The sequence below is a fragment of the Lemur catta genome, chromosome 3 (assembly GCF_020740605.2).
Source record: "Lemur catta isolate mLemCat1 chromosome 3, mLemCat1.pri, whole genome shotgun sequence".
Taxonomy (NCBI): Eukaryota; Metazoa; Chordata; class Mammalia; order Primates; family Lemuridae; genus Lemur; species Lemur catta.
Window position 1 is genome coordinate 109,593,519 of NC_059130.1, and position 17,963 is coordinate 109,611,481.

Genomic DNA, 17,963 nt, shown 5'->3' on the forward strand with positions numbered 1-17,963 from the left:
GTTAATGCCACATATAGCCTAACTGTGAATCTGCCCTCCCAAATGGTAAGCCGGCCGATGCTTCATTTGTGGTGGAGTCGTACAAAGTTAATACTGTTCACTTATTACCTTGATAAGACGCTGGACCAGGGATCTTCAAGTGAGAGGAAGTTTGGTTTGTAGAGGTCACCATGACAGTTGCCCCAAGTGTGCCCTCAGCTGCATATGTGACCCACAGTGGGCTCTGCCCTACCTTCCAGCTCTGTGAAGCCTACCTTCTCCATAGCAGTCACCAGTACCCCTTCCTAAGGGGCCTGCAGGACACGTTCCTGGTAACACTTGGCTGGCACTGACGACATGCCAGGCACCCCTTGGAGACCTTTGCATTTTTAAACTCATTTAATCCCTGTAATAACCCTGTGAGCTAAATCCCATCATTAGCCCCACTTTTCAGATAATGACCCTGAGATGAAAAGAGAGTGAAATAACTTGCCCGGCCAGGGTTGGGTAGAGCAAGCATGAACCCAGGCTGCAGCTCCTGGTCCTCAGCATTCCACACCCCCCTACCCCACCCCATGGAAGTAACTCCTGCAGCCCCGTTCACCTTCTACTTGGCGTGAGGGTAATGCGTGTGCATGTCTTGTCTCCACCACTGCTTAGGCAGCAGGCATTGCTGTCCTTTCCAGACCCCCAGACCCCTCAAAAGTGGATTGAATGAATAATCCCAACTCAAGTCTATGCATTTCCCATCAGGCCACAGGCACAAATCTGTCCATTGTGCCCTGTTTTCATGTGCCTCCTTCATCCCATTCCTAGAACTTGTGAGCTGCTAACAGGGTGTGCCTGTATCTTCGCTTAGCACAGGCCCTGGTGCACAGTAGGTTTCAATCAGCATCTGCTGAGTTGAATTTTTGCCCCCATCTCACTCAGGGGATTTCAAAGGGCTGTTAATAATCTGGTACTAGATTGAAGAGAGAGGAAGGCACTGAAAAGAGGACGATGGGGACTCCTAGAGACAAGCCTGGTCTTAACCAGCGCTCTGAAAATGCAGGGTTGGCCTCTCTTGCCTGTTTCCTACCTAGCGAGGCCAGTGATGGGCAGAAACCTGGTCCCCATTTTCATCTGCTCAGGTGGCCAGTGTCACAGCTGCCCTCACTTCCCCACACCTGCTCTTCACCTGGGAGACAAAGAAATACTCGTTTAAGGAAACCCTCCTCCACAGAACTCGTTCTAGTTTTCCTGGTTGCTCCCTTAGGGTTCTAAGGGCCCTCCCATTTCTGTCTTCATCTCCTATTCGGAACAAAAAAGTGTTTTCTTGCTTGAAGAACAGTTGCAGCCTCTCCCTTTTCGCCTGTGCTCAGAGGTGAGAGACCCTAAATCCAGCATAGCGTGTTGGGGGGAAGGTGAGAAGCAGAACGGAGGAAGGGCATCTTACAAGGAGCGGGTCTCAGGGTCAGTTGAGCCAGAAGGGCTTCTGACACCAGAACGCTTCCTGTGACAGCATCTCATGCTGGAGCCCATCTGTAAAACAGGCAAAGGGGAACCAGTGTGTGAAGCTGCCTCTGTCCCTGGGTAGCTCATGGAGGCCGGGAGTGCAGTTTGAGAACCACAGGTCTTGCCCACCCTCTTGCTTCCTCACAGGTTCCCGGGAGAGGGGGCGTGCCCTGGGGACAGATGCCAGCTGTCCTGCCTTCTGGGCCATACTATCTTCACCTCTTTGGCCACAGTCAAACTGAGTAAAGGCTTTCTACCCTTGGATGAAATTAACAGGGTGGATTGACATGTTGTCCTGAGACCCTAAGACTAGTGGCATTTCTAAGAGGAAACAGTTCCATAAGGAACTCTGAATTCCTGTGTGGTTTGCCAGTGAGTTAACCACAGGCCAGGGCTCTGTTTCCGCCTCAGGCATGTCCTCCTCTTGTTTCTGTACCTCTAGCCCTTTAGCAAACTTATTTTCATTCATCTTGCGCTCATCGGAGAAACACCAGCTGGCCACTCCCCAGACAGACCAAAACAAGGTGGGACATCTTTGAAGAGTCAAAAGGCAGATATTGCATGATTGTCAGCCGATGGTCCAACAGAAACCGCATTTTCCAATCCAGAAAATGGTTTGACAAACCACTGATCTGGTAAACATGAAAGTGTGAATTGGACAGAATTTATGAAGTAAGGACTAGAAAGTCCAGAATGTATGAAGATGTAATTGGCTCTAGGCTGTGGAATTTTTTTTTTTTTTTTGAGAAGTTTTCCAGTCTCAGTAGGCTGTGGAATATTAAGTCCTCCCATACCACATGGAGACATCTGGCATGAGGAGGTAAGAGCCCTGCTTCCTCTCTTCCTCTCCTCCTCATTTCCTCTCCAAACCCAACCCAAGGTCAAGTGCATGTGCATCGTTGTCCCACTCTTGGCACATGCAGAGGCTGCCCATCCAGGACTTTGAACCTTCAAAGGAGCTCTCTGAACACATTTCAGCCAAAGGTCACCCCGATGTGTGTTGCGTGGGAGATGGGAACATATCAGCCAATCACCCCTTGTTTGTAACTCCCAGGGGAGGGCCCTGGCTCCATTCAGGCTGCTGTGGGCAATGCAATTAGGGATGGATGAGGAGGAGGAGGATTGTTGGTGTGCATAGGGACTGTTCTACCCCTCTACATGTATTGACTCATTTAATCCTCGCACTACGAGACAGGCAGAGGAGATGTAGCACCATGCTTCAATAGGGCACTCGATAGGCAGGCAGCAGAGCTCTAATAAGTGTGAGTTTTCCACCCTTCTCCATCCATACACCCATTTTTCTTGTTTGTTTATTTGGCTTTTGCCTTCTGAGATGGTCTTGGCCAAGAAACCAAGGGGTGGCTAAGTTCACACCATTCACGACTTGGATTTCTGTTCTCTGGGATGTGCTCTGAGAGGCCTAAACTCATCAGAGTCACAAAATGTTAGTCATATGAACTGTTGTCCCACAGGTGAAAGGTCTGGATTTTTACTGCCCTCCCAGAGAGCCATCCATCCGCCTCCGGAAGTGGCAGGAGAATGCCTAAACTCTCTGCACTGCTCATTGCCCCCGCAGACGTGTACTTGAGTGCTACACGAAGGCAGTGGTCTGCCTGGTAAACCAGCTCTCCCTTCCACAACGGAAAGTTCCGATTTAGCAGTTGCCAATTTTGCTGGTGCAAATACTCCAACCATGGCCAATTTCAAGCTGTCACTAGCAAACTTTCTAAATTCTTAACAGTTGTCCTCACAAGTGGCCCCGGCCAGCTCCAGCGTGCTGCTGCCTGGAGCACTGTCCCTGGACAGTCACTAAGAGCAAACAGGCCGCACTCCATTCCTCCAGGCAAGAGGTGACAGCCCTCTTCCTATTTGCCCTGGACTCAAGCCAGTTGACAATGTGGCAGAATTAAAGCGTGATTAAGGCCCAGTAAGGTTGTCAGCTTCAGCAAATAAAAATACAAGGTGCTCAGTTAAATTGGAATTTCAGATAGATAACAACTGTTCTACTGTAAGTATGTCCCAAATACTGCATGGGATATACTTACACTAAAATAGCTAATTTTTTTTAATCTGAAATTTGAATTTAAGTGGGCAGGTGAGATGGAACAGGTTTTGTATTTTATCTGGCAACACTATCTCCTCAGACACATGAGAGCTCAGAAAATTCTCGGGAACTGATGGTCAGATTGAGAGTGTGATGACAGACTGGGAGCTGGAGCTGTGTGTCTTCACTGTCCACTGCTTAAACCTAGATGAGTCACGGTGACACTTCCTGCTTCGGCTTTCCCTAGATCCAGGGACTCTGGAAGCTCAAAAGCACCCCAAGGCCTAACACCTTGCATTTGCAGACAAGAAACTGAGACCCAGACAGGTGATTTGCTCAAGATCACTTAGCTTGTAGCAGCACTGGGACTAGAAGTTCTGATTCACAACCCAGTGGGACTTTTCCCCTTTTATCCTATACTCTCATTTGAGAGTTAGTTGGGTTTTGTGGTTAAGAATAGACTGGTCAGACTGCCTGGGTTCAAATTCTGTTTCTGACATGTACTAGTCATGTGATCTTGGACCTTATCTCTTTTGGCCCCACCCTCTCATCTTTAAAATGGAGAGTAAATGAGCTAACAGTACATGCAAAGTACTCAGAACAGTGCCTGGCACACACAGTGAGCACTCAAACTGATGCTTGCCCTGCAAACAGCTCTCTAGAAAAATCTCTTCCTTGTTTCACTGTAGCGCTTCAAATCTGCATCCATGACACCGGGGGTTCTTCTGAACTCCAGGCCTGGGGTGCTTGTGTCGCTGGTTCTGCTGTGCCTCTTGCTGCCTGTCTCACTGTCCCTGGCAGTCAGTTCCCCTACCCATTCACTGGGTGTCATAATCACCTATAAAACAGGAATCAGCTCCCCTGCCCTCACCTGCTGAGCAGCAAGGGTCAAAGCATTTAAAAGTCATCACAGAAGAGCCTGTTAATAGCACTAGGACCCTATCCCATACATTAAACCATAATTACGCACTGCCCTAGCCAGACTGGAAAGTCCTAGAAGGCACTAATGGTGCCATGAGCATTCTTTCTTCCCCCGGGAAGGAAGTAGGGACGGTGGAGACAGAATGAGCCTGGGTGGCAGAGATTGGAGATAGCAAGCTCTGGAGTCAGGCTGCCTGGGTTCAAATCTGGAGCTCACCACTTGCTAGCTGTGGCCCAATGTCTCTGGGCTGCACTTTCCTTAAAGTCGTCTTGATAGTACCTCACTGCAGAGGGCTCGTGTGGGGCGTAAGGGAGCCAGCACACACCACGTGCTTTGCACTGGCTTCAGGTACTGCCACTTACATCAGTGGGAATTTGGGCAAATCCATCTCCATGTACCTCAGTGTCTCCATCTATAAAATGGGGACGGTAATCCCTTCCTCCTTGGGTAATGGTGAAAATGAGACAAACTTTGGAAAGCTCCTGGCACCAAGTAGGTACCCAGTAAGCTCTCTTGACAGTGGAGCATCCTTATCATTTCACGCCACTTGCTTGGCCAACTTCTGTCAACATTTACTTCCCCCTGGTAACCAGCATGGGAAATGAGATGGAGCCCAATTAGCTGCAACAGCAGACATGGGCTAAGAACCCTATTGTTGTTCATTCCTCCCTAACATACCTGCATCATTTAGCACTTGAGCTCCATGAGCTTGCCTCGTTTTGTCTGAGAGTTAGAAACAGTCTTGTTTGGGATGAAGGTTGTTTTTGTTTCATTTTGCTTTATAAACAGAAACACTCCCTGATTTCTCTTCTGAAAGACTGAGGAGGAAGCTGAGTCAGGTGGGGTGCGGTTGACAAGAAATCGGTCACCCTTCCCTCGCCATGGGTTTGTCTTACCCAATTGCTACACACTGACTTGCACATCAGTCACGTTTGGTATCCCATTTTATGCTCATTTCTCCACTGACATGAAAACACAACAGTATTCTTTTGGAATGCAGTATGGCATAGTGGAAAGAGCAAGGCTTTGGGAGTCCTGGCCAGGGTTGGAATTCCAGCCCCACCGCTTGCTAACTGAGACAAAGACTGGGCAAGTTAGGAAATGGTGGGGCCGGGCTATCGTCCATCGAGTGGTGGTGGTGCCTGTCCCGTAGGATAACAGCGAGGCTTAGTGTTCATGGACGTAATGCTTGTGGAAAAGCACAGTGGAATTGAACGTATCCTGATGATGCCACATTCTCTTCCCTTTCAGGATGATCTCCCAGGTCCTGGGTTCTACAATGTCATTCACCAGTCTCCAGTGTCCAACAGTGTCTCATTGTCCAAGAAAGGAACATGCACTTTCCCCTCTATGGTGAGAGCCACTTCTCTTGAGTAGGGCTGTTAGCTGGTCAGTGATTTCCTTCATTCATCAGTCATATATTGGACATCTGGTCCCTTTTCTCCAAAGTCCTGTGGTTCTAATTAGGCGAGGAGCTACCTCCTCAAATTTCTCAGGTAAATTGGACCCCGTGTCTTTAAGTAATTTTTTCCTCACTGTCACCCATTGCCATGGTGGGAAGAGAAGCCAAAGGAACGTTCAGAACCTGATCATCCAAAACCAATTTTGTCATCACTGAGTGGACTAAGCAAGTGTTTTCCTGAGATTTTTAGGCATACTAGGAAACTGTTACTCTGACACATCTTGCCCTAATGTGAGTTTTACACTGCTTAAATCTGATTGCGTTGTCAAACTATTAAGAAATCTAGTGGGACCAAAAACAAAGCAGACAATGGACCTGAAATTTAGTGGTTTCTCATCCCATTTCTTTTCTTTGTAAGATGTGGGACTTTATCTTTGTCAAGAGCTCTAACAATCAAATAGCTACATGAAGTGCCGGTGACTCTACCCAGACTTGGGCAAGGATAGTTTCTTCCTGTCTCCTTTTCTCCTTTTCTTCCTTTCTTCCTTTCTTCCTTCCTCTTCCTTCTTTCCTTCCTTCCTTCCTTTCTTGATAGTCTGTTTCTTAAAAATATTTATAAACTGTCAAGAGAAACAGATATAGCAACAAGAATAGATATAGCAAAATAGATAAATTGCCAAGAAAAATAGAGTCAAACTAGGGTAAGACTAGCTGAGCCAGAAAAATGAAGAAGAATGCAAACCCAGACTCCAACATTAACAAAATGCACATGCCTTCTCAACCCTTTCAAAGTTATTACAGTCTCTTGCATAGATGTATTATGATGCCTGACATTGGAATTGATTTTTTTTTTTAAACCACGCAAAGGGACCATTTAAGACACACTGAACGCAGCCAGTTCTTATTGGAATGTGAGTTTGGCAGAGTTGGGTACTCAGGGAGCAAACCAACTTTGGAGTTAACTCCCCATTGCCAAAGAAGTTGGAGTTGCACATGCCCTCAATGAATTCACAGAACAGACACGCCTCTACCTATTTTTCTGCCACCAGCCCGGCTAGGAAGGACTCAAAAGCAACTGGGAAAAGAAGTGCCGTCTCACAAAGTCTTGGCACAGGAGACAAGACTTAAGACTTAATCCTGACTCAGCTGTGGATTCTTGATGTGACCTCAAGCACGTCACCTTTCTGTGTCCTAGTTGCCTCATGAAAGTGGAGACTCCCTGGAGGCACTGGGCAAATTAACATTGTAATGAGTGAAATACTCTTTGCAACAGCAAAGCATTATAAACATGCTAAATATTATGATTGTTACCACCTGAGTCACAAACAATACTTCCTGCAACATCTAGGTTTTCTCTCCGAGAACTTCTTTGCCAAATACTGGCACTGCCCATTCCTGGGGCACTGCCCATTCCTGGGGCACCATTCCTTCTGGTGCCAAAAAAGGGACTGAATCAGAGCGCACGATTGATTCCCTACCAGGCTCTCTGTGCAGTAACTTTCCAGATGGCAAGGCTGGGCCGTCAGGAGGAGAAGGTGGCCCAAATGAAGATCTGAGTTTTATAGATTCTAACCACGCCTTTCAGATCATTAAAAAAATTCAGAACCAAACCCAAAAGAGGGCAGACACTGGGTTGTTCAGGCTTCCTCCTCTCCTCCCTTTGATAAATGTGGGGATTTGTATTTATGTTTATGTTACACATAAGTATAAACACTTAAATGCCTGTGTCTATGGGTGGGAGCCTTAAGTGGTTGACCGAGACCTGCCAGGAAATCCCCACATCTTACCTAGTTCCTATATGAACTAGACGAGAGTTTCCTATCTTCACCCTTCTTTTAGTGACTTTCATATTATTAATAGCACCTCCTCTGCTTTCGGATCCCAAGACTCTGAGGGAATTAAAAGTAGCTATCATCAGAGAAAGATCAGAATGACCAGGAAGATTATGATTCTGGGTGAGGCTCACCAAAAATTTCTGTGGGTCTATAAATTTTAGAAACTTCCTGATAACTGTTGCAACAATTATACCCAACCTTTTGAGAGGACCTGTCATGTCTCTGAGTCCAAATGATATAAAGAGTTGTATTAATGTATTTCAAATCTTTGCTCCAGAGTTTTCCACAGGACTGACTAGGAAGTGAAATGAGGCGGGTGGGTGGAGACTTTGATGGCCTTTCTGTATTTGCGTGGTGGTGGGAGGGTTCTGGAAAAGTTGGTATGTGCTGGAGAGAGGTTCCTAAATGCCTGTGTATGGCCAAATTGGAGACCACAGGCCTGGCAAGTAAACCAAGGGGTGTGTAGTGTTGGTGAGTGAGTGTTGCTTTAGCTATACTCTGAGACTAATTCTACTATTACAATACTTTATAAAATTTTGCCCCTATTAGGAATTTTTTTAGAATAATTTTTTTTCTCAAAATGTATGTTAATAGGTGTTCTAAACCAGAAAAGAGTCTGTGATCAAATAAGCTTGCTATTACTCTGGGGCCATGCCTCTCAACCCATTCCTCTTTAGAATGGGGTATGTAATCCGTATCAGAGTGGAGGCAGACTGCCTGGGTGAGAATGCTGGCCCTACCACTTAATTAGCTGAGGAAGATCAGTTTTCTCATCTGTAAAGTGGGGATAATGATAATATCCACTACTCAGGGTTGTTATGAGGATTATACACAACCACTCATGAAAAGAACTTGGTTAACTGTTAGTCAGAATGCAAAGGCAAAGTATGTTCAACATCAACAAATCTTTACAATTAGGAGGAGGCAGAGCTGGGACTTGAACCCAGGTTAGGCTCTGAACAATTCAGGTTCTGGACAAGAGCACTCCTGCTTCTAGTGGAGCACTCACTCACATCCCCCTGGTGGTCCATAAACCAGGTGTTGAGACCATCACCACCAAGCACAGAGGGAAGTGGGGGCCCTCATGCCTGCCCCTCTCTGTGCTTGCATAGTTATTGGCCCCTCTGAAGCAGAGAAAACCCGGGGCGATGTTCTCAAGCTTTCGACTATTAAATAAGGAGAATTTTTTTGCTTGATCAGGCTCCAATACTTGCCATGCTATCTGAGGGTAAAGCGATGTTATCGCCAAGTTTCTATGGCTTTTGTCCCCGTTCATTTGACAAACATTGATTCTGTTTGTTTTTTTAACTGAAAATAGTTTATCATAGCTTCCTGAAAGGAGTGAGATTGGTGCTGTTAAACAGCAAAAGTATTGCAGGGTTTTATGAAAACAGTAGTTTGGTGGGGGTGGGGGCACATGGACAGCACCCTTAAGATGTTCGAAGCAGATGTGCGGTTTAGGCATTTCAGATCCTTTAGCCTTAGAAACAAGAAGTGAAGTTTTACTCAGAAGGAAAGCCTAGGACAGGGGAAGAGAGTCTAAAACTTCCCATCACATAAATTACCCAACAGCTGATGAGTCAAGTGTAAATGGCCTGGAACAGGATTGGGTGGAAATGCGTTTATGGCAAAATTATTTTTGCCAAGTCCCAAACAGAAGATGAATAATTTGAGTTAGTTTACAGAAGTTGGTACAGGTTTGAACTTGCATTTTCCAAGGGCGAATCCTCAAAGCCTGAGGTCGGTTTATCATTGTGACCTGCTAGTTTCACCTCTTAGAAAATACTTTTAGACCTGGTGCTGGGCACCATCTTTCTGCTATCTGTCCTTCAGAGCCGCAGGATTATGGGACAGTGCTGATTCCTTGGCTTTCTCCTCACAGCGCACCCGGTTGGATACCAGCATTTCTAAATATCCTGCAGCTAACGCGTACACTATCCCATCAGACTTTATTTCGAAGAAAGACTTCAGTAATTCCTGTTCCAGCATGTTCCAGTTGCCAAGCTTCGTAAAAGTTCTCAAATCTGAAACTCCTGCACCAAACCATTACAATGTAAGAACCCCACATATGCTTGCTAAATACAGATCGAATGAATGGCTTACTAAAATAGAAGGAAGGGGCAGCTTGGGGAAATAGCATTTTAATGCAATTGGCAAGCCAGTTAGCATTTGTTTACTACACAACGGGTGCATAATGCTGTGCCAGCTAGGGAATTTGCAGATGCCAGAGAGAAGCGTGAGCAACGTGGAGGCCAGTATGAGGCCATGGGAAGACCACTGCTCTGAGAAATACTTATTCTAACCACTCCTGTCATACAACCTTTCTGGGACACAGTTTTCTCATCTGTGACAATGGGTATATTATTTACTACTTTATCTGCAGACACTATTCATTTACTTTTCAGGTTCTCCTAGGGAAAATAATCTTTTACCCTTCCATAGCAGAAAATTGGTTTTTTAACAGTAGCGCTTTGCCAATTATGATCACTTTGTATTTGCTGAGGCAGAACGGTATGGACAGTTAAGACACAGATTCAGGAGGGTTTGGTTCAGCTTTTGATTTTGCCACTTTCTAACCATATGGCCTTGGGCAAGTCCCTTAGCCTTTTCAGGACTTGGTTTATTGATCTGTAAAATGGGGGTATATGCCCATCTTATAGTGTTAATGCAGATATCAGATGAGATAATCTATGCCAAGTGCTCAGCACAGCACCTGGCACACAAGGATGACACAATACATGTGGATTGGTAGGGCTGTCTTTGGACAAGTCACGTTACCTCCTGAGCCACAACTGTAAAATGGAATTAATTATATTTCCCCTACAGGGTTGTAGGAAACAAGTGAGACACACATGTGAAAGCACTCTGAAATGCATAAGATATGAATTGTATTTAAGATATTAATGTTATCATGCCATATTTCAAACTGTTTTGGTCTTAGAATACTTCATTTTCAATTTCCTTTTTCTCATATAATATTTATAAATAATATTTATTGTTCTGACTATGAAGATCCTGCCAACTTCCTATGATTGATTCAATTAATTATAACATGCTGAAAGTGATATAATGCCTGCTAGGCCAGTACTGTCCATAGAAATATAATGGAGCCACCTAAGTCATTTAAAATTTCCTAGTAGCCACATTTAAAGAAAAAGGAATAGGTGAAATTAATTTTAATAATACATTTTATTTAACCCAGTAGATCCAAATATTATCATTTCAACACCTAATCAGTATAAAAATTATTAATTAGGTATTTTAGGAAGATTCTTTTCCTCATACCTATTCCTTAAAATCCAGTGTATATTTTATATGTATATCACATCTTGCTTTGGACCAGCCGCATTTCCAGAGTCAATAGCCGCATGTGGCCTGTGGCCGCTGCAATGAGCAGCACAGCCTCTATAGTCTTGCCCTGGGACAGGCGGAGCTGGAAAATAACAATGGCGATGAGGATGGTGAAGCACTCTTCATGACTGGGTGCTGCTCTAAGAGTTAAGTATTCATCACATTCAATACTCACAAGTGAATCTATGAAGTGGACTATCTTATTCCCAATTTATAGAAGAGGAAACCAAGGCTCAGAGAGGTGAAAGGATTTGCCCAGAGTTACCCGGATTGAAAGCATCATTTGCGCATCAGTGGGCACGGGTGAGTGGCTGCGATGGAAAGCTGGGGAATGATTGAAGTCACCCTGTTCAGGCCCTGCCAGGCTTCCCATCATGGGTCCTGTTGCTACTTGGTGGGAACTCAGACAAGAATGAGTAAACAGACAAACAGCATAATTACAAACTGTGGTCAGCCTTGAGGGAGATAAACAGTTGGAGCCTGAGAGAGAATATGTGGGGGTCCAAGGGGTTGGCAGTACCCTGTACTTTAGATTTGGTGGTAAAAGAAGGTTCTGAGGCTGAGACTCAAGGATTGAAGGAAGTGCCAGAGTTGGTATAACAGCATGTGTAGAGGTCCTGGGACAGCGTGGAGCTTAACCCATGAGGATCTACAAGCAGGTCAAGTGACTAGTGTAGTATGAGCTAGGAGGAGAGGGGAGGAGGGGGTGGGCCATGTAGATAGGCAGCGGCCAGTTTGTGCAGCAGGGTCCTAAAGACCCCAGGAAGAAGTTAGAATTTTGTTCTCTGTGTACTGGGAAGCCCAGGAGGGGGTAGGAGGTGTGGGGTGGCATGCTCTGATGTACTTTTTTAAAAAGCTCCCACCAGCTGCTGTGTGGAGAATGGACTGCAGTGTGGGTTAAGAGTTTTCCTGGAAAACCAGTGAGGAGACTGTTGCACTAACAGGAGAGAGGACAAGGTGTGTTTGGAGAAAGGGATAATGAAGGTGCTTGGCTACTGCCCCTTTGCCATTCTTGAGCGAGAACCAGGTTACTTGGGACACAAACACAGGTGCTGCCTCTGTCCACATGCACTCCCCTCTCTGCATCCTCCTGGTGTAGCCGAAGGGTGCCATATGAGAGTTTCATGTGTTGGCTTCCCCAACCCACTGCCTGCTCCTTCACTCAGCTTCCTGTGTCCAACACCCAGCACAGGTCCTGGTATGCAGTAAGCATGCAATAAATGTTTATGGCATCAGAGGAATAACTCCCCAGTAGTATACAGTTATTTATCTAGAAATTACCATTTCCAAAGTCAGAATTTTGTCTTTCTGCCAATAGATCAATTTTAGGTGCATGTTTTTTGTTCATTATTGTTTTAATATGACTCCAAAAGTAATACAGGCTCATCATAAAATATATTCAAGCGCTAGAGCAACCCATGAACTAGAAAGAAGTCCCTTATAATTCTACTCCCCAAAGCAAACCACTACCAAAAACCAGGTGCAATTTCTTTCATAGTCTCTCCTTCCCTCCATCCCTCCACCAGAATTAGGATTATGCTGTGCCTGGTACACCTGCATTGCCTTCTTAACTATATCTAGGATTTCTTTCCATGGCAATACAATAAATCTGCTTCTTTCTTTTTTAACCTGCTGAATATTTTCCTCATCTAATGACGAAATCTTCCAGTGACACACACTCAGTGTAATCAAAAATGCTCCCTTTTTCAGTTGCTTTTCTGTCTGGGTGAAGAATAAAGCTGAAGTACTGTTTTGTCTACAGGAGGCTTTTTTTTCAGACCAGGAGAACAATGGTTGAGTCAACTAGCAAGGAGTAGAAATGCGATAATCCTGTTAGCCACACTGCTTTGAGCTCTCTCCAGGCCTTTCTCTGCCTTTGCTACCACGATCCTCCACTTCTATATTCGAATCCTTTTCCCTGGTACTGTGTTATTACCTTCTCTCTGGCAACCTGGCTCCTCTCCCCATGCCCAGTAATTAACCTGTCCCATCTGGTCCCTTTGTTTGCCCTCTCTGCATGCGGTCTAGCCATTAGGACCCTGGGAAAAGCTAAATTCCTCCACCTTTGTAAACACAAAATCAAAATACCATCTGCATTTCTCAAGAAACATTTTTTTTTTTTTTGGACAAAGGAGTATCACGGAAAATCAAACCATCCTGGCCCCAGCAAATAGTTTTACTCATTCAGTAAATATTCCCAGCGATCACAGGTACAATTTGTATTGCCTCTGTTATCCAATGAATACAGGAGACTGCAAATTGGCATTTAAAATATTTGTGATTCATGTGTAACAGAAGAATGATCTCAGGGGGTTTTTTTCCTATTATTTCTAGAGTTCCGAACACATCGGACACTCTCAAATGTATGTTGCGTGGATAGGCCAAAATTCTTAATTTTTGGTCAGTCCCCAAAAGTTGAGACAAGGGAGTGGTTACAAATCTGATGACAATCTTACATAATATGATTGTCTTGTGTGGCCCAAATGCTGTGCTTATAGAAGGACTGAACAGTGAGGAACGTACCAAGGGATTGGGATGGGGATAGGTAGGACTAAGTGTCCTAAAGAGAATAAAAATAGTAGAAAAAATAATGAAAATAATGTGCACATGTAGCATTACACAATTCAAAAAAAAAAGCCACTTTCCTATAGATGATCTCTATTGGCCACCCCATCCCCAGCAGTAGTCTGCCACAAGTGGAGATCCATTTTACAGATGAGAAAACAACTTGTGCAGGGCCTGTCCTCCGCAGAAGTGAGCCTGAGTCTGCAAGGCTGTCTCTTTTGGGTACTGTCCTCTGTGCCCTGTTGGGTCACTAGGCTTTTGCTGGGGAAGCACAAATCATAGAACACTCAAGCTGGGATGACAGTGAAGGCACAGTGTGACCTTTCTGGCTCATGTCAGTTCATTTTCTAAGAAGGACAGGTTTCAGTCTGATTTTTTTACCCAGATTTGCCACTTGCCCAGGCATGATGACAAAGACAAAGAAAGGGAAGGCACTGAGCACATCGGGCGTATTTTCTTCCTCCAGGCCTCTATCTCTTGCTGCAAGCAGAGAAACAACGTCTGTGCCCGAGCTGGATTTATGTCAAAAACCCAAAGAGGATTTTTCACTGTTCCTGAAAAAGGACCTGCCCCAGGTAAGCAGCTGCCTTGCCCTAGCCTTGACCTAAGGTCAGTGCCCCAGATGTGATTTGCGAGGCATCCATTTCTTCACAGCCTGCTTCTCTGGAAGGAGTTAGGCTTGGGGAGTGGGGGGAGCAGGAGCAGGAGACAGATACTGAGCAAAGAGGAGCAAGTGAGAAGACCAGCTCTCCCCATCCAGGCGAACAACGGCTGGCTCTAGACAGGGCCCCAAGGCTCTAGACAGGGCCCCAAGGCAGCCTTCTTGGCCTCCCCTTTCACGACCAACCGGCATACATGCTCTGGGCAGCCAGGTGGGGACATGGCTTTTCACCTCAGGAGTGTGCAAATTCACACACCCCAGGTGCCATCACAGGCCACTGGTGGGGAGGGAGCTGGAGGGTATGACAGTCCATCCTGCTCCCCCAACATTCAGCTGCTGTGTTCCTTTTCCCCGAGACCTAGAGGTGACTTCATCATCTGATCCTAAAACGATGGAGGGTAGCTCTGTTCACGAAACACCACTCCGTGCTGAGTATTTTCCACACGGTCTCACAGGTCCATACACTTAGCCCTGGTTTTCAGATGGGGAAAGGGAGACTCAGAGAGTTGCAGTGACTTGCCCAGTGTGTCACAGCCAGTAAATGGCAGACCTGAGCCCAGAGGAGCCCGTTTCCCCATCGTTCCATTGTGTTTTCTGGAATCTCCAGGATCTAGGAGTACACAGCAGCGAGCCTGCTGGCCTTGGGGAGAGATGTTACGCCTCTCCTGTGCTCTCAGACCTCCAATCCTGGAGCCCTCTTTGTGTTACATCATCTCAAATGGGTCCCCAACCACCACCACCCCCAGCCTTGGGCTCCAGAGCCAAGAGGAGGAGTAGGGAAGGTTTGCTTCTGTAATCATACCTCTTGGAGGGGGTGTGGATGAAATTGCAATGCATGTCAGATTTCAGTAAATCCAGATTAAAGGTAAAACAATCAATCTGAAGCTGAATAACAAAAACAGCACTAATTAGGAGGCTCTCCCCTGCCTTGCATCAGCCCATGGGCAAAACCCCACCTTGTTTGTTTATACAGAAGAACAAAGCTGGCATCCCTGGGGTTTGGCCAGAGTCCCCACCAGTGAGCCCTGGGATGGGGGCACCTCCACAGCCAGCCACATGTGCCTGCTGCCCGACCCTGGGAGGATCCTGAGGGGGCCTCAGCCCCTTGTAACACAAGCAGGAAGGGCAAGGGTGGGCACTAACATCTGTTATGCTCCTCCTGGGTGCTTTGATTCGTGATCTCATTGAGTGCTCCAAAAACCCCAGGGAGCATGTGCTCGCTACATAGTCATGTGCTCAGAAAGTGTGAGCTGTTGTTATTACTAGTTTATCCCCATTTTATAGACAAAAGTGATACATAAAGCAGGCGACTAGCCCAGGGCCCCACAGCTGGATTTGAGCCCAGGCCCATCCATCTTGACACCTGGTACCTGGAGATGACCACCATCCCTCCCCCACGGCCACCCCTGGGCTTCCTGGCAGTTGGCTGTCTGGTGGTGGAGCACAAACGCTTTTTATTGCTTGCTTTTGCTTTTCATTATTTTCCATAGTTGGTGATTCAAGTGTTGCTCTAACCTGTTTTTAGTAGGAAAAAATATATATATATATTTGAGAGAAACAGAAAGGCACATATATATATATGAGAGAGAGAGAAACAGAGAGAGGAGAGATGTATACCAATATTGTAAATGTTGCTGACATCTGCTTTTTAAAAGTTTAAGCAAATATTGGGAATATCTTTTTGTGTTGTTAAAAATCCTTCTAGAACATCATTTTAATGGATATATAGTATTCCATTGTATGATGGTACCATAATTAAGGAACAAATGCCCTCAGAAATTTAGGTTGTTTTAAATTGATCACTGTATGAATAGCTCAACATGAATATCCCTGTAGCTAACAATCTGTGTACAGTCAAGATTATTTTCTTATATAAATTGCTTCAAGTGGAATTGCTAAGTCAAAGGGTATGTAAAATATTTAAGGTTTTTGATATTTGTAACCAAATTGCCCTTTAGCACAAGAATAATTTATCCTCTTGTTTATGGGATGCCTGTTTTCCTCACCTTTGCCATCATTGGAGATTATCATTTCAATAAAACTTGCTCATATGTACCTATTGTTGTTTTCAGTACTTTTGCAATGAAAAGTAAGTTTTATTTAAAACGAAATCAACTTTACAATGTTTCAAAAATGTGAAATCTTTTCCCCAGTCAGGATGCCACAGCTACTGTAATTGTTCCTACTTTTCTGGATTCCCATCTATTTTTATTCAGATGTGTCCATTTGTACATAGATGTCATCATAGTACATGTAGACTTTTGGGATTTATTTTACTTTTTTTACTCATATCTGTTTTAAAAAATATTTCCATGCGGCTCTATGGTCTTCCTATTTACCACTGTCAGAGCTGACATTCCATCAGATCAGGCTGCATTTCCCATGACTCTGCCTCTGAACTTGGACTTCAGGCTGTTTATACTTTCTCGCATTATAGCTTCCTGTTGTGTACACCTTTGTGCTTAGAACTTTTTCATCCTGATGAATAATTTGCTTAACTTCTGAGCAGTGGGAAGCCTGTGTCAGAGTGTGCAGACACCTTCAAGGCTTTGGCCTAGTATTGCTGGTTTGCCTGCTTACAGGGCTACTGACAACTTAGGGGTGAGACCGCTTTCTCACTCCAGCTCGGGTACTGGTCTTCTTCCTTGAAGCTTTGTGCACAAATTAATTTTATTCTGTCACAGTTTCTTGAGATGGGCATGTGGCATGGTGGGAAAGCATAGGCTTTGGAGGCTGACCAGTCTCCACGCAGTAAGAGCTCAGTAAATAGTTGTTGATTGTGTAACATTTACAAAGCAACCACTGTGTGCCTGGAACTTAAAATATTATGCAACTATCATAACAACCCTGTTGAAAGAATTATTATTCTTAGTTTATATAGGTGGAAGCTGGGCTTCAGAAAGGTGGAGAGAGTTGTCTAAGTCCTTGTTCAGATGGCACATTATTTACTATCTCTGAGTCCCAGTTTCTTAGTTGCTTAGAATGGAAGTGATAATTCCCATCTTGCCAGGCTACTGTGAGGGCTGAATGATCCAAGTCTGTGATGCACATGGTACATGTTCTCTCAATAGTAGCATTATTTTTGTATCTTTCAGGCAGCCCTTCCATTTGGCCGTATTGGAGTGATATTGCCTTATGGCTATCAAGTGTATTCTTAGGGGTAAGATACTGCATTTTATTTATTTGAGACGAGTTCCTTATTCTGTTTTAAAATTTCTTTCTGCTTAGGGCATTATAATGTTGATGATTCCCTTGTGAAGCAGTCACCAAAGATATTAATGTCTTGTTTTAAATCAAAAACCAACCGTGGATTAAAATTGACGTCAACAGGCCCAGGACCCGGTTATTACAATCCAAATGATGGCACCAAAGTTGAAAAAAAGACTCTTATCCCGTGAGTCCCAATTATTCTGATCTTTTTTTTGAAAGGTGGTTCTGGGGAATGACCTCAATGTGGATAGAAAAGGAAGGGGTGTCACTGCTTGGGAGGCACAGTGCTGAGCCACTCTCCAGGGGCCCTTGTTGACACATAATAGGTGCTCAATAAATACCTGTTGAAGGCATAGTATTTATTGAGCAACTGCTATGTGCCAGGAACTTAAAATCTCATTCAATCATAATAATCCTGTTGTTAGAATTATTATTCTTTCTTCATAGAGGAGGAAGCTGGGCTTCAGTGAGGCTGATTTGCCTGAATTCACACAGCTGAT

General features: G+C 44.9%; 1 protein-coding gene across 8 annotated transcripts in view; it reads left to right on the top strand.

The window, feature by feature from the left end:
• The window catches only part of STPG1 (sperm tail PG-rich repeat containing 1), a 45,977-nt gene that overhangs the window by 17,747 nt on the left and 10,267 nt on the right, over positions 1–17,963 (top strand). For 6 of the 8 annotated variants that reach the window (XM_045545997.1, XM_045546001.1, XM_045545998.1 and 3 more), the window contains 4 exons: positions 5,691–5,792; positions 9,559–9,729; positions 14,059–14,167; positions 17,482–17,647. In XM_045545997.1, the coding sequence (XP_045401953.1) occupies positions 5,691–5,792; positions 9,559–9,729; positions 14,059–14,167; positions 17,482–17,647 (548 nt within the window). The remainder of the gene's footprint in view (positions 1–5,690; positions 5,793–9,558; positions 9,730–14,058; positions 14,168–17,481; positions 17,648–17,963) is intronic. The other 2 variants (XM_045546003.1, XM_045546002.1) reach the window with 2 other exon arrangements.